This window comes from Lupinus angustifolius, chromosome LG17 (assembly GCF_001865875.1).
Source record: "Lupinus angustifolius cultivar Tanjil chromosome LG17, LupAngTanjil_v1.0, whole genome shotgun sequence".
Classification (NCBI taxonomy): Eukaryota; Viridiplantae; Streptophyta; class Magnoliopsida; order Fabales; family Fabaceae; genus Lupinus; species Lupinus angustifolius.
In genome coordinates this window covers 20191207-20209607 of record NC_032025.1, presented here as the reverse complement: position 1 = coordinate 20209607, position 18401 = coordinate 20191207, and the positions used below count along the sequence as shown (strand labels likewise).

General features: G+C 33.3%; 1 protein-coding gene across 1 annotated transcript; it reads right to left on the bottom strand.

Annotated features, from left to right (window-relative positions):
- On the bottom strand, window positions 8169–13146 carry LOC109330661. Its single transcript, XM_019564920.1, has 7 exons — window positions 12717–13146; window positions 12537–12623; window positions 12068–12286; window positions 11374–11538; window positions 10353–10406; window positions 10002–10148; window positions 8169–8551 (listed from the first exon to the last, which is right to left on the bottom strand). The coding sequence occupies exons 1-7, from the start codon at window positions 13014–13016 to the stop codon at window positions 8174–8176; spliced, it is 1350 nt and encodes a 449-aa protein (XP_019420465.1). The 5' UTR covers window positions 13017–13146; the 3' UTR covers window positions 8169–8173.

The following is an 18401-nucleotide window of genomic DNA, read 5'->3' as shown; positions in this document are numbered from 1 at the left end:
ATGGATTTGAGCTAGCTAAGTCTTAGGGAAAAATATAACCTACCAAAAGTTCGGTTATAATTTATGCATGTTAAATTGCAATTTAATTCCATTCTAAACGGGTTATGGAGGGATAGCTTTTAAAGCCCAGAATATTGAGAGGTCCAAAAGAGAGATTTAGAAGTCCTACTGGATGAAGGGTTATGTAGAGGATTAAAACATCTCTCAAAATTTCTCATATTTTTTGTTATTGTTGTTGTAAGATCTAATCATTTGTATGGTCCAAATCATTTAGTCATATATGTTTTATGCTTTATTAAGGATGAATGAATGAAGAGGAAGCATGATGAATTTTAGTAACAATTTTCTTAGATAATTTCTAGTTCATTTTTGTTATATTTCAACCCAATTCACTCCCACCTCCTACAATCTTCCTAACATTTTGGTGCTTTTATTCCATCTCAAATGCCTCCCAAAGTCACTCACAAAAAATCAGATGACTCCATCACATAGCTCCTCCTTGAGCAACTAAAGGAAAATCAAGAACAACAAGATGCACGACATGTCGCCATCACCACTGTCTTACACACAATCACTGATAAGTTGACTAAGCTCCGCATCTTACCCCCTTTGCAACCAGAACCACCATATGGTTCACCATTTCACGGTTCATATTCCCACCTAAAACACAATATCCCAAATCCACCATAAACCAATGTTAATTTTACTCCCATCCCTACACTTATTCCTGCTCATACATCCTCACCCCCTTTCCACAGCCCACTTTCCCAAATATGGCCCACCACCCACACTCACTTCACAACCTCGTTTACCGAAACTCCAACTCATTCCCTTTGATGGTTCTGAACCTCTTAATTGGATTTTTCAGGCAGGACAGTTCTTTCAACGTCTCCCTATGATTTCTTTTTACATGCAAGGGGTAGCCCTTAATTAGTTCCAATGAATGTCTCAAAACTCTCAACTCTCAGATTGGTATTCTTTTACTAAGACCTTGGAGACCCGTTTTGGTCCATCCACCTACACTAATCATCAGGCAGAGTTATTCAAACTCAAACAGATGGGGATAATGGTTGAATATCAGAAATTTTTTGAGAAGCTTTGTAATAGAATTTGGGGTTTGTCCCCAAATGTCATTCTTAATTGCTTTATTTCGGGACTATCTACTTAAATTCGCAGAGAGTTAGCAATATTACTATCATTGAGTCTTACCCTGTGTGGGATGCAACACCTCATTTTATGGATGAATCAAACCAAGTCTAGTCTCTTCCTCCTACAAGTCCAGATTCATAGGAACTAATTCATTTCCACATTTCAGACCAGGCCTTGGTGGTCAACTATCTCAAAAGACTCTTAGATTTGCGGGGCTCATTAAGGGACATCACGTCACTGTTTTGGTTGACACCGATAGCTCACACAATATTTTACAGCCCCGCATTGCAAGTTTTCTACACTTGCCGATTACTCAGATCATTAATTTTTCAGTCATGGTTGGAAATGGTGCTCACATATATTGTAGTGGTCTTTGTAATCACACTCCTATTACCATGCAGAATCAAGAGTTTCTCATTCCCTTCTATGTACTCCCAATTAAAGTTTTTGATATTGTTTTGGGAATTGAATGGTTATAGACACTTGGACCTATTGTCTCTGATTTCTCTATTCCATCTATGCGGTTTACTGTTGAAAACTCCACTATTACACTAACTGGGAATTGTTATCTTAACCTCTAACCATCCACCTTTCACCAATTCACTCGACTTTTCATTACTGGAAGCATTGCAACATATCACACAATCTCTCTCATTTCCCCCGATCCCCCTACCTCCACACATATAAACCACCCAAAAATACAAACATTGCTCAAATCATATGACTCTATTTTCTCTTTCCCATCTACACTACCCCATCCTAGATATCATGACCATTTTATTCCTCTTCTTCCCAAATCTACCCCAATCAACATCAAATTATATTGATACCCGCATTCCCCAAAAGAGATCACGACCTTTATGCTACATGAGATGTTACAGGCGGGAATCATCATCCCTAGCACCAACCCCTTTTCATCCCCAGTTTTATTAGTCCGCAAAAAAGATGGGACATGGTGATTTTGTATCGATTACCATGCTCTCAATTCCATCACTATTCCTAACCGTTTTCCTATTCCAACTATCGATGAATTGTAGGATGAACTGGGGAGAGCTACAATATTTTCTAAGATCGATTTACGCTTGGGCTATCACCAAATCAGAGTGCAACCCTTGGACCCTCACAAGACGACTTTTCGCACATTCGACGATCATTATGAGTTTCTAGTGATGCCCTTTGGGCTCACTAATGCCCCATCTACCTTTCAGGCAGCTATGAACGATTTGTTGAGGCCACACTTGCGGCGGTTTATATTAGTTTTTTTTGATGATATACTGACATATAGCTCTGATCTAGATTCCCATTTACAACATTTATAGATTTTATTGGACCTATTGGTTACTAATCAATTTTATGCCAAATTACCAAAGTGTATTTTTGGGGTTACTTCTGTGAGTTATTTGGGGCATCTTATAACAAAGGGTGGGTACAGTAGGACCCTGACATAATCCAAGCTATGTAGGATTGGTCGCAGCCACGATCTCTCACGGCACTCAGGGGATTTTTGGGTCTCATCAGTTTCTACCGCAAATTTGTTAATATTTTATGTATACTTTATAATGTTTATTATCAAGCTGAATGTCCCAAAAAAGAATAAAGGAAGATAAAATGGGTAGCTAGAGTAAGAGTTTTAAAATACTTTGTTTGATTCAAGTTTAAAAGGCAGATTTTAGTAACAAAATCTAAATAAGATACCTAATCTTTATGAACTTTTTGGCTTTGTCAATCCAGGTCAGTCAACCCAATCCATTTTGACAAGTATCTTAAAATATTGAGTAAATTACACTGACACCCTCTGAGTTTTAGCGAAATTACATAAGTCACCCCTCAATTTTCTACACCTACACAAACCCCCTAATTTTTATACTTTCATTACACACACCACCCTTGCATTAGAAATAAGTGCAATCTTTTAAACAAAAAATGTGATAAATGTAATTAAGTTAAACAAAACATGATATATTGTGGAGACAAGTCAAAATAATATAGAGTCGATACCTCTTTATTATTTTTGGTTCTTTACGATATAGTATAAGAATAATTTAAACAATATCTCTTTAAAATTATTCCTCATAATATACGATGTTTTGTTTAACTTAATTGCATTTATCATATTTTTTTTTTAAAAAATTACACTTATTTCTCATGCATGAGTGGTCCATGTAATAAAAGTATAAAAACTATGGGAGGTTTGTGTACGTGTAAAAAAGTGAGGGAAGATTTGTGTAATTTAACTAAAACTCAAGATGTGTCAATGTAATTATAAAAAATACGAAATAAACTATAAAGTATTCATTTTGACCCTACCAATTTTTGTGTCAGTCAACCCAAGCCAATCTTAAAATATTGAAACATAATAGCAAGTTGAAACTCTAGCAACTAACAAATATCCAATAAATTCTAAAATGGTTCCACAAATTCAAACAAAACTAAAACTTGAAAACGTCGAACCAACTTTTCTAATTGGGCTTATTTTCGGGTAATGAATTGAACCATATGAATGTTACGGTTTTTTTTATTATTTTCTTTCTGCCAAAAGCCCATCCCAACTTATTTTGGGCTTCAAGAGCTAAACCCTCTTATTTGATTATTGAGCTATGAAATACTTTAGTGAGTCAAAGGAAAATGCATGAGTCCATAAAGGGGATCTAACATATAAGCATAAATCTTGAAAGGCAACTTGATTCTACTTCTTAAATATTGATTTGATTACTGGTTATAATTAATATATAAGTAAAATAATTGATTTGATCTACAAAACAATTGAAAGGGAAGTTTTTTTCTCCCACTAAGTGTGTTTTAAGTCCAACAACATAAACACTTCTGATAGATTGACATTAGTTAATCTATTTAATTGATTTCATCTAATGATATTGTCTTTTGTTTGTTGATGTAATGTTATGCTCAAGTCAATTATCAAAATGCAAGCAACCTGAAAGAGATTAATTCTGTACACAAATGTAAGGTGATACTTTTGGTAATATAAACAATGCAAATAACCTCATCATTGACTTTCATTAAATTATAAGGGGTAATGTTAGGGTGAGCATGAGCCGGGTTGGGATGGGTTAAAACTTGTCCTTATCTAACATTAAATGTTAGTTGAGTCATTTTTGAATCCGGACTCGGTCTTAGACCGAAAGCTAACCCGACCTTAAATATTGACTCAACCAACTTTTAAACTTGAACCCGACCATAGACCCGATTAAATATAATTCATATTAATTTTAGATAAAGTCTTTTTAATATTATTTATTATTATGAATATGTAATTTGACATATAAAATGATATATGTATATATATTATTAATAATGTATATATGATCAAAAAATCAGAGAATCAAATGATACTTTTGATCCAAAAAAAAGTGACATTAATATGTACATATTTGAATAGAGACACATACAAACATGATGAATGAGTGACCAAGAGACAGGTCGAGATGGAACAAACTTGGTCCATATCCGATCTAAATATTAATTGAGTCTAATCTTTAAACCTGAACCAATTCTATACTTAATGAGACTCAACTCTATTAAGGTCCAATCATAATTGGACTATATATACCAGTTGAACAAGTAGGGTCAGGTCATGCTGATCCTAGTTATGGATAGTGCCACTGTTTTATAACTGCATTCCAAGTCATTTGTTTCTTTTCTCTCTAGTTCTAAATCAATAATTAATTAATCAGCGTTTTCTTTATTTCGATCAGTATCATATTCATAGTGTATATTTGTATCTTACACGTATATAGTTAATGTTTGACAGTTAATGCAGTGATAGGGTTAAAAAGTTTTTTATTAAGTTGGCTAAAATAAAACTATATTTTATTTAAGAAAGTTAACCTTAAAAAGTTACAATAGCTAATTACCATATAATTATATTACTAGCCCCTCCTGAGTGGATCATTGCTAGAATTACTACATAGGAGATGATACACTTACGGTTTTTCATAAAAATAAATTTTACATTTATTTTATGAACATTGACATCTATGATCTATTGTTGTTTCAAAGTAGAAGGTTTTTTATCCATTATTTTTTATCAGCTTTTGATTAATGATTATGAATTATACATAAGATTATTGAAGAAATAAGATGAGAATATTATTATGGTTGAATATAGGTAATACTATTTAGATTATTGATCAGTTAAAATAGTTTTGGTTTTCATGTCAGTCCTATAAATTGTTTTGGTGTTAATTTTGTAACTTAAAGCTCATATTTTAGTGGTACTTAGTTAGAAAAGTATTACAAAATTTTTATGGATCATTTTGAAATTAATAACATCAAAATTGTCACTTTTAATTGATAATTAAGAGTTTTGGAAAAAATATCAAATAGTAGCAAATCTAAAAAAAGAGTTAGAAACATATATGACACGCAAGAATTAAGGAGATTGTCTTAGCTTAGTTTGTTTTGTATGTATTTTGTGCATAATCATGACTATATCTATATGATCATATGATTTATGAGAGTGATTATCAATACTTATCACCATACACGAGTAGGACCAGCTTTACTTACTCACCGATACAGTCCGATTATGATTGAGTCCGAGTATGATCAAGTCTAGTGTTACGTTTAGATTCAAAATTGGACACAATTAATATTTAGGGTCAGGTAAAAACCAAACATGACATAATCCAACCTGTCTCATGATCATTCACTTATCATGTTTGAATGTATCTTCATTCACATATGTACAAAATAATGACACCATTTTGGTCGAAACTATAATTGATTCTCTAATTTTTCATCATATATATATACATGATTAATAATATATCTACGTATATCATTTTATATGTCAAATTACATATTCATAATAATAAATAATATTGAGAAGACTTGATCTAAAATGAGTATGCATTATATTTAAACGGGTTTAGAGTTGGATTTAAAGGCTGACCCGGTCGATATTTAGTGATATATTAACTTTAGGTTTAAGGCCGGACCCGAATTCAAAAAAATAACTCAACCAATATTTATGATCGGATAAGGAACAAGTCTTAATCTATTCCAACTCATCTCATGTCTACCCCAACTTATCATGACTGAAATGTTATGTGATAGAATCCTATTTCTTCTTTTTTTAACCCAATGAATGACAAAGATCAAAAGATACATTTGTTCAATGATAGCTCCTATTATAGTAACGTAAACTTTAAGGAAAAGATATAAGATAATAATTAATGTAGAATAAGTATGAAGTTGGACATATTCAAGTGGTTGCACTTTAATTCTACTAGGAAATATGAAGCACGTGTACTAATTACAATGGCCAAATTATTGTGTTCTACTAATTATGGCCTCACTCTGCTGTGACCCTCTATGTGCAATAATGTTATGAATTTGTATGCTTTATTTGCTTTATTTTTACATATATATTGGGATTACATGTTAAGAACTAAACTCAAGTCACACTCTAAAAAGAGGGAAGCTTAATAAAGTAGGAGAGTTTCATCCTAATCAACCCTAACAAAAGTGGATTATTTAACCATATTGTCATCTCATTATATTCATCACCCACCCTATTAAAAATATTATATTTACTTCTCCTAGAGAGAGGTTAGTGTGATGAAAACATATAAATTAGAAATGATCTATCTCTCTATATAAAAGAGATAAATTATATATACAATTTCATTAAATCTCACATGTTTGGATGTAATTCACTCTTAAGTTATTAAATATTTACTAAACATTTTTTTACCAATCATGTGATTGTGACATATGAAGATATCAATTATAGTCAATTTATCCATTATATTCGATAGATATTCACTGATATATTTATTGGATGAATATTCGATCCATCAAAAATAAACATACACATAGGATATATTATTTACTTTTCAATTTTCTTCATTATCTCAATTCTTACTTTCTTGTATGCACTTCTCATTCTGACTTTGATTTTTTTATTAAATTAAATTCATGTATTGATTTGTATACATAATAGTATTTAGTGGAATTATTGTGAGATTAATAATAGAGCATATGAATATGAACATGAATGTGGTTAATATTAAAATTTTAGTCATGAATATATAATATATCTAAATATTTGTTAAAAACTTTACATCTAAAACTTTAAATGTCAACTCTTGTAGAATGTTGCAACAAAATGTTTTTTCAAAAAATCACTTTTTAAAGAAGTATCTCTTAAAAAATTAAGAACATTTTTAAAAATATTATTTTTGTCAAAAATATTTTATTTCCACTTAAAAAATCAAATGGATTTGATACTCACTCATCTAATCCATTAAAATAAGTTAATAGATTAAATGAAATTCATCCTTTAAATTTGGATATGATATGTTAAATAATTTAATAAATTTATATAGATTGATGAATGACTTTTTATCCACCCGTTAAAATCTAAATCCATTCACTTCTCATAAGAATAAGTGGACTAAACCCTCTATAATATTAGAGAGTCCAATACTAGACCAGGATCTTGACACACACACAAAAGAGTTTAAGAGTTCATATTTAATTTATTTTTAAATAACTCAATACTTTTGCCATTTTGGGAAGGGGAAGAGTACTAAGAAAGATAATATATCCATTTGAATAGTTAAAGCATAATAAGATCTCAAACTTACTAGGTAAATATATTTCACTTTGAAGTTCACTTTAGATTATTTTTTTCCATACTATTTTCTCTAAGATTTACAAAGAATCTGCAGGTTGAATGACATGCTAAATGGAGGGCATGTTAGTAAAAATAAAACAAAATTATATGGATATCAATTTAAATATAAGAATGTATGAACCAAGCTCATTGCATGAGATTCACAAGGAAACCCTATCACTAAAACCCAAAATTGTCAGAAAGAGAGAAAAGGGTTACCTATATGTATATATTCAGTCCCTTATGGCTTGTTTGGGAGTTGGATTTTGGAGGGGAAAGAAGGGAAAGGGAAGGCTTGAGAGTGATCTCATAAGTGTATTTCATGGCTTCCAAGCCTTCTCTTTCCCTTCATTCCCCTCCAAAATTCAACTCCCAAACAAACTCTTAAGGACAATTTACATTTCTTCCGGGTCCACCATAATAAATATAATTTCCCCAAACATTATTAACCCCTCCTTGTATATCATAGCAATTTGGTTGGTCTGCTAGAACCTTGAGATTTGGCAATGAAATCAAGTTGTTATCCCAATCCACAACTTGCATGTTCTTAAAATATGAAGCTTTTGCAAAACCTTCCTCAGCAAAATATCCACTACCCATTTGGGTACAAGTATGAGACCCTAATGACATTGAATTCACTATTTCTCCACCAAATTGAACCATATTTGCATGATCCCCTAAGTGTGTGAACAGAAATGATGGCCAATATCCAACTAAGATCCCTGGTCCAAATTCAAGCCACCAATTACCATGCTTTGGATCCTACATTGCATGTACAAAAAAAGAAGCAAAAACAAACCTTTAATGATACCCTTTGTTTTTGTGACAAAGCAAAAGGTACTCAAACTTAGACATAATCATTAAGAGTAACGTGTTAGGCAACATATATGAGAAGTAGTGATAGTGAAATAGGTCAAAACGAGGGACATGGATCGTTGTCTGCAACGATATCTCATTCCCTGTCAGGGTCAATGATATATTGTCATAAACAAAAAGTAATATTCTTATTGGTTCAAAACAAGGAATATAACACTGTTGAAAGAGTAGCATAAACAAGAAAGGTGATGAATGAAATATGCAAGATTTTGGGATTTTGTTAAAATGATAATAAGTTAAAGGGAAAAAGTAAGGAGCTCAAAATCAGAAGCTCTTTAGTTGGGAAAAAAGGAAGAGAATCTTGAAAGGAAAGCATAAGGGAGTTACAGTACATTAATATTCGAATTCTCCTTGTGCATGCGCTATAATGTTCAAAAGTAGTAAACTGAGTAAGATGGTGCACATTTTGATGTCAATTTTCACATTTTGGAAATAAATAATTATCATGTGAAAACTTTATAGTAACATTGGCTTTCTGGTTTCGTATTAAATTAAGTATATCTTGATGTTAACTTACTAATTAATCTCAGAATAAATGAACTTTTATTTTCTTCAAGATCCTATTAACATTTTTAATTATCATCTTAACATTTTTTTATAAATATTTTCTCAAGAAATTAAATTACATTCAACAATCTTCTTAAGCTACCTAGAAATTCTATGGCATTGAATAGTTTCAAAATAGTGGGGAGCTCACAATTGTCCATCTCTTAGTTTTATTTGTCAACTTGTCTTGTTTCCATTTTCTCATCTTCTTTGAGGCTTTGACTATGAAATAAGCATGTTTTGTTATAAGATTATTCAGGTGTGAAGTCTCACACTACATATAGGAGGAGGAGTAAAAAAGTTTATAAGTAGAAAAAACCTATAAAATTAATGAATTAAGGTTTTGATTCAAAACGTGGTGTTTCACTTATAGTTCTCCAATATTCATATATATCATTAATAATAGAACTTTCCTGTGGTCGGACGCTAAAAATATGATGTAACAATATATGTAAAAATTAATCAAATGAAGTGGTAGGCATCATCCTTCTACCATCAAAATATTTTTTCTTGTCCTTTAGAATGGGACAATATTATTTGATAGTATTCATTTTCAAACAAAAGGACAATTGTAAACCAATGAAGAGTTGAACCCCTAATCCCTTTTATATGACATGCACATGTGTGACAAACCATAACTATCCCCATCAATAATAAAATATGCATGTACCCATTAAACAGAAATAATAAAACTGAGGAGAAACTATATAAAATAAAATAAAAATATAACACTATCTAATACTAATCATAATTTTCTAAGGTGAATTTCTTAACCTATGCTGAAAATTACCTTCCAAATGAGTAAGGTAATATCAAATTGGCCACCATCATATGAAGAAGTTGGAGAGATTGCAGCCCCAATTGCAATTTTATTGTTAGTTTGAACAAAGCCAGAGCAAAGTAAATTATAACACCCAGTTGCTTGATAAGCATCACTCTGCAAATAATAATGAAAAATAGTAACAATTATTTTACTTTTTCCATGCACCTTTTATTACTAGTATCTTATACTTGAAGCAAAGGTAAGAACAAATAGTATACATTTCCATGCACCATTTAATACTAGTATCTTATAACTGAAGCAAATGTAACAATAAATAGTATACTTTTCCATTTCCTTTACTTGAATAAATTGACTTACTGTCCAATAAGTAAAGAACCTAGGGTAGCTGTCCCCATAGAGCTCTGGGCTAACCTGCACAAAAAATACTTGGAATTAGCTTTGTTGGCTAAAATACAAAATTAAAGAAAAACTCTTCTCTCCTGTACTTGACAGTCTAATACTCGATTATAAGGCAAATTGATTTATAATTTATTTTATTAATAAATAAATTAAAATCATGACGGTTTGATTTTTATTTTTGCCACATGTTATAATAATGAAATAACAAAAATGATCCATATACAAAATTAAATACATGGATGAAAATGAGAGGTAGGTAGTTGGACATGCTAACTGTCTTTTGAATTCTAACCAAATAGGAAGGATTTCACATAACAAAGATAAATGTTATATCTAATCTTATCTTCTTATCAATTCTATGTTCTGGTTGGTAAAACTAGCTGATAAGGTAGCTAGAGACATATAAACTACTTAAAAACTTATAAACTTGAATTAGAAGTATCATGTAAAATTTGTCGATAAATTAGCTTATAAATATTAAATGAAATAAACATCTAACTTTTTAAAGAGGAGCTTATAAGTTTGTACTATCTCCCTTCCTTTTTATTTGTTTTTATAGAAAAAAATTGTTTCTATTTATTTGTCTTTTTACAAACTCAAGACATCATTAATTATGGCAACCTTAGATAGTTATAGAGAGATAATGAGTAAAATATATTAATTATAATTATTATAGAGATATAGAGTAAATTAGAGAAATATTTACAAAATATTAATTTTGATTCTTAATTCATGTGTTATGACCTTAAAATATAATTAAAAAGAAACAAAAGTAGCTTATCAAAATAAGTCATTTTATGAAACTTCATAGATAGATTACTTAAGCTAGTTTTGCCAAACACATTTGACCTATAATTTTTTTTTGTATGTTTGTAAAACATTAATTAAGGGTTAGTAGGAAACATAAGAAGAAAATATATAATAATTTGTGAGATAAAAATGGTAAGTGGAAAATGAAGAATTAATGAGAGTAACATACCTGCCAACCAGCTTCAATAGTGTTAAGATCCTCTCCAAAGGAACCAGATATGATCCACATTTGAGACAAACTGAATTCATATTGATTTTCAACAATGGGTGCCCACACATTTATTCTTGCCTTTGCTCCATAGTACTCATTCCCACTCACATACCCAATTGCATGCTGTATAAAGTATCCACCAACATCAACTATTTGTTAGTTCATCTTACATTATTTCTTCGTTTAGCCTTCGTATCGTGTACCACATTCGTGTACCTAGTACTATGTACAAGATTCATTATAAAGGAAGTACTGTAATATAGGAGTGACTCAGTGCATGAGGCTCCATGCAGTTTTATGTTCGCAAGTGGATATATTGTTTCCAGGATTTGAACCTGTGATCTCATAATCATTAAGCAATAACCTTACTATTGCATCAAACTCGCCCTATAAAGGAAGTAAATAAAAACTGATGAATGGCATAGAAATAGATGCCATGCACCAAAACCAATATTGTGTACCATATAAGGTTGATAAAGAGATTAAGTTTCTAAGTTGAATTAAATATTTGTTAAGTTTCTATGGAAGATAAAGATAGTTGAAGGATATAATGAATTGAAAGACCCTCTTGCTTTGGAGTTTGGAGCAAGTTATGAAACACAAAATAATAATTTGTTTTTGTTATTATTATTGTTGTTGTAAAGTGAAATACCTCATGTCCATTGCTGGTTGTGTCTCTTCTTACATGTCTTATTATTTTTCTTCCAAATTCACTAACAGAACTTGCTCTTAAAATGTCTTCCATTGTTGTTCTTCTTACTGGAATTGTTCCTTCTGGGCATGATTCTCCAGATAAGGTCCACACTTGAAAATTCTCACTCAACAAATCCATTTTGTTATGCCCTCTAGGTCTTTCTGGAGGATCATACATCTATATACATCAACAACAAAAAGAAAGATGAAAAAAATCAACAGTTGAAAATGACTAGCTCATATTCTATGATAATTATTCTGACTTCCATGACACAATAAAATAAAATTGGAAAATGTTTCTTACACACCGAGGTACGACATTTTCGCAACACTTTTCGGGTTTATAGGGTAAAGTATCTTATAAACTTGAAAAGTGTCGCAAAAGTGTCGCGTTGTGCTGCGCATATACTGATGCTCAATATAATTACCAATGGTTTCTGATCCTTGAGTAGAGGATGATCAAAAGCTAGTTGTTGATGAGACAAAACACAGTCAATAATGTCACCGTCAGGACTCTGCAAAATAGGAACACAACACAAACTAACATCATATTATGCTTCAAAATATATGAAGTAAATAAAAACTCTTTATTTTCAATCTTCACATACTTGAATTGTCTTAACATAAGGCTTGTTGATCTTCTGAAGAAAAGTTCTTAAAATTTTCAACTTATGCATCTCTTCCTCTGGCCAAAAACTCTGATTGGCTGAAAATTCTGAAGAATAAACAGGAGAAAACAAAGAAGCAACAAGAAGAAAATATACAAGGAGGGAAATGATTGATGAGGAGTTAAATTCTGTGTGTGTTTCTTCACATTTGTGTTGTAGTATTCTTTCCACAACAAAACAAAAATGTGAACACTTAGATTTTGATTTTGTACATTGAAACACATCTCTCACTAAATCCATTCAACACAAATAAGTGAGTGTTGTAAGAAACTTAAAATAACTGTTTCACCATTTCAATGCATTGGAAGCACACAAAAACTTGGACCTTCTATTCTATATTGAGTTTAGTGCTGATAAGTAATAAGTAGACTAAAACTTGGGATATATTATTGACACGTTGAAGTTCCAGGCACTAGCTGACATAGGCTTCAGAATATTTATATATGCCAATCTACTAGTTGGTTGAGATGGTTAATATTTTGCTTGCTTGACTAATTATAGCAATATTTTATTGCTGAGGCAACCCACTGCAGTCATATCATAGTTGACAAAATCGAGATCTTACACAAGAGCGGAAGGAATAGATGAAAGCGTAAATCATGTGATCATAACACAGATCGTTAGATCCTATCATTGAATTTTTCTTATATATACATATATACAAAATAATGAAAACTTCGACTTATATATATATATATTTTTTTTCTTTCTTATATATATATATACACACTACTATGAGTTATACTGATGTTGTCCCAAAAAGTATGTCATTTCATATATCACTGTCTCTTATTAATTAAAAAGAATGTATTTACATAAAAAAAAATTAATAATGTTTTACTGATCAATTGCAAGTGACATATGAAGTAGGATACAAAAAGCAGCATTCTCATGCTTTATTTGATTTCACTAGCATTCTTTTACCCCCTTGTCTTTGTGTCATGTACATTTCAGTCACTGAACTTAGAAGAGGTGCAATTTAATCTTTAACATTTCCTAAATGTGCATTATTTTTCTTTACAAGTTATTTCTTATGAGCCTTATATGTGCACCTTATCTTCACTTATCATGATTTATTTTTTAGGGTGGTCTATTTACACTCCAATACGTCTATATCTACATTTTTCACACGCAACTTTTTCAATTTTTGTAATATTTTTCTGAACTACCTTTTTTGTTCACCTTTCTGATAAACCTTTCTATCATTTTATTTTACTATTTATTTTTAATCCTAAACTAATTATATTTTTGAAATCTGAAACCTTTTCCACATACTGTTCTTGTAGATTAAGTTGTTACTTGCGATGTAGGAGTACTTATTAAGGTTACGTAATGTTTATGTAATTACATACCTCATAAAAATACTGTATATACATTATGCTACAATGAAAAAAATTAATAAAGTTGGAGAGGTTTGGAATTGATGTCACATTTACACAATTTTTTCAAATATATTAATAATTTTCTTAATGTTAATTGTTTTCTATTTCTTTTATATCTTAACCATGTACCAGGTTGTAAGGAAGTATGTATCTGTTGGGTTTCTAGGGAAACAGCTCCAGGCTTCAGCCGAATCCAGAACAGAAGTTGAAGCTGGAGAAATGAAAAACTCAACGCATTAACAAGTTCAGTGGGTTTGCCAAGGATGATAACATTTACAAAGAAATTGAAGCTCTTTTAGGAAGTCTTAACAAGCACTTAAAATGGTAGTCATGCAACAATATTACAAGATAAGATCTCCTATACCATTGTGATTTGTGATTGGAATAAAGTGTCTTACTTCATTGTGTACTGTGAGGCTTAACATTAATTAGGTGAGATAGGATGGGACTATATCATGGGAAAACCAAACCAAAATTAAATCTATATTTGTTAACACCGATAATAGAACAAGAAATGAAGATCAAAGAAATAAGAAGAAATCGATTCGGGATCAATGTTATCCCGAATACTAATGCACTTTATTCAATTTGGAAATATTTGAATTACAATATAAGAGAGAACCCTAATTGATTCCCATGAACCAATCTCATACAATAGTATTCCCAAAACTATCTTCTATTACTTCTTATTCTCTATTTATACAATTCCCCTCCCATATAAAGCAGTTACAGGTAGTTATAACACCTGCCACGCTGGTAGGTTTAGTGGCTACAGTGCCACGCGGGTCAACGCCACACGGGTCAGTCCCCAAGTTGCCATGTGGACGCCTCTTATACACTCTAATGATGGGTGGTTGTTTAACTCTATTAATACTCCCTCCCTGAAGAGCCACCTTGTCCTCAAGGGGAAATAAAGGAAAAGCATGTCGAACCTGAGCCACTGATTCCCACGAATTCTCAAAACCTGGCAGATTGTCCCACTCGACTAACACCTCCATATTTCCGCCGATGTCCTCTCGGTACTGCAAAATATCAGCAGGACATACCTGCAACTCGAACTCTTCTGAAACCATAGTGGGAAGCATTTAAGATTGTTGGACCGATTTCAGCGCCTTCTTTAACAATTACACATGAAAGACCAAATGAACTCTAGCATGATTCAGAAGTTCCAACCTATATGCCACCGAGCCAATCCTCTCCAATATCAGATAGGGCCCGTAAAAATTAGTCGACAACTTGGTCGATGGTCTTGTTGCTAAAGTTTTCAACTTATACGGTTGAAGTTTCAAAAACACCCACTCACTTACTTCAAATTCCACCACACGTCTATGCTTATTGGTCAAGGCCTTCTTCAAATCTTGCGTCCTCAACAAGTTCTATTGTAATTCCTGGATAACCATATCTCGAGACAAAAGAAGTTGTTTCACCTCCTCTACCTTAGAGGTAAAAGTACATCCCTTAATTAGAGTAGGGGGATCTTGTCCGTATAACGCTTTAAAAGGTGTCATCCCTGCTAAAACGTACGTGGTGTTACCATAATTATGCCCACGAAAGTCAATCAACTCATCTCTTCGGCTTAGGCCCCATAAAACACCGGAGATAGGTTTCCAAACTACGATTGACCAACTTTGTTTGTCCATCCGTTTGAGGATGATAAGTTGTACTATACTTCAACCTACTCCCAGCCAAGCAGAAAAGCTCCTGCCAAAACTCACTTAGAAAAATCGGATCCCGATTTGAAACTATAGAAGACGAGAACCCATGCAGCCTCATTATCTCCTTCACAAAAACAGATAACCCAGGGGATAAAAGTGGGCATACTTCGTGAGTCGTTCAACCACCACAAAAATCGTATCCTTGCCGCTTGACTTGGGCAACCTAGAAATAAAACCCATAGAAATATCTTATCATACATGTGTAGGATCGACAATAGCTGCAAGACACCCCCTGGTGCTAGAGTCGAGTATTTCTGGCGTTGGCACACATCATACGTTTCCACATACTGCTTCACGTAACCCCTCATACCTTCCCATTAGAAGAAACTCGAAAGCCTTTTGTAAGTTCGAAAAAACCCTGAATTCCCCTCGGACACACTATCGTGGCACTAAGCTAAAATCAAAGGCAGCTTATTGGAAATTTTCGACAATTCCCTTGTACAGTAACCGCCCCGATTGGAACTTGAAACTTGGATGTGACTTGGTATTCCCCGCAAGGTCTTGAATCACCTTTTTCCATTTAGGATCTTGTTGTACTTCTTCAAACCATGCTTCCTCATCTGCTAAATTGATCACGGAAACTGCGACATAAAAGACTTTTCTTGATAAAGCGTTGGCCACCGAATTCTCCTTGCATGGCTTGAACTGGATTTTAAAATCTAAGCCAATTAGTTTCACCGCCCACTTAAATTGCTCCTCACTAAAAAGTCTCTGCTCGGTAAGGAATTTTAAACTCCTTTCGTCAGTCTTAATCATGAAATGTCTACCCATCAGATAGTGTTTCCACTTCTGTACCGCTTGAACCACAACCATCAATTCTCGCTCATATACCAATTTCAGTTGAGACCTAGTCGAAAGACCTTTACTTCAAAAATCTAAAGGTTGGCCTTCCTACATCAAGACCACTCCTATGCCCTTACTGAAAGCATCAGTTTCTACCACAAAAGTCTTTGAAAAGTCGGGTACATCCAACATTGGCAAACTGATCATAGTTGTCTTCAAAGTCTGAAAGGCAGTCGTGGCAGTATCCGTCCATACAAAATTATCCTTCTTCAGCAAATCAGTCAAAGGTTTAGCTATTCGACAATAACCTTGCACAAACCGCCGATAATACCCAGTAAGACCCAGAAACCCCCTCAAGCTCTTCGGATCTCGAGGCATAGGCCAAGAACTCATAGTGGTTACCTTCGACTCATATGCGGTGACCCCTAAATGAGAGATGATATGCCCCAAGTACTCCAGAGTAGGCCTAGTAAAACTACATTTCTTCTGGTTGACCTTCAGCGAGTTGGCCTTCAAAACGGTCAACACCTTTCGCAAATGTTCCTTAAGAGCCTCCTCATCTCGACTATAGATCAAAATGTCGTCAAAGAAGACTAAAGCCAATTGTCTCAAGTAGGGTCGCAAAACTTTATTCATGAGAGATTTGAAGGTTGAAGGAGTGTTGGTAATACTGAATGGCATCACAACAAACTCATAATGTCATTCATGTGTTCGGAAAGTCGTCTTCTCAATATCCTCACTTCTCATTCTGATCTGATGATACTCGGATTTCAGATCTAACGTAGTGAAAAACTGTGGCTCCTCCAATCTCATCCAACAGTTCCTGTATGATGGGAATGAGAAATTTGTTAGGTATAGTTATCTTGTTCAATGTGCGGTAATCAACACAGAACCGCCAGCCTTCATCCTTCTTTTTGACCAAGATAACTGGGCTAGAATAGAGACTAATATTGTGTCTGATGACTCCAGATTGCATCATCTCCCCCACTAACCTTTCAATCTTAGTTTTCTGATAATGGGGATATTTATAAGGCCTCAGATTAGGGATAAAATCTCCCTCGGCTAGATGTATGGCGTGATCATGCCTTTTGACGGGAGGAAGTCCAGTAGGATCAACAAACAGTTTCCCAAATTCCTCTAACAATCCCACCATTCTGGAGGAAATGGCCACTGGTGAGTCAAACTCTCGGTTGGCCATCTCGCACTGCATCAACAACCATTCCCCTTCTTCCATGAGCACTTACAATAAAGCCCCAAATGAGAGTTCTGTTTTCGCCAATGCTAGATTTCCAGTGATTTGGGTCACCTTCGGGCCTTGCTTCACAATGAGTTCTAATTTTCCAAAGTCAGCCTTAACTTCATCCAAACCTGCCAACCAATCCAACCCCAACACAAAATCAATTCCCTTTAGAGTAAAGAGATAAAAATCTTGAACCGCCTCTAACTATTGTATCTGGAAAGGTAATTGCACACACTTTCCCTTACATCTCACCTTATGTCCATCCCCCACCTCCACCATGTAAGAAAGTGTATCTTGGACCACAAGTTTCAACTCATCCACCAACTTATTGGCTATGAAATTATGAGAGGCCCCATAATCAATGAGAATTACCACCGATCTTCCTTTCAGCCACCCCTCCACCTTCCAAGATCGGGTCGTAGTGAACCCCGACATGGATCACAAGGATAACCACAAATCCTGAACATAATGCAAAGATTCTCCTTCCTCTCCAATTTCCTCCTCC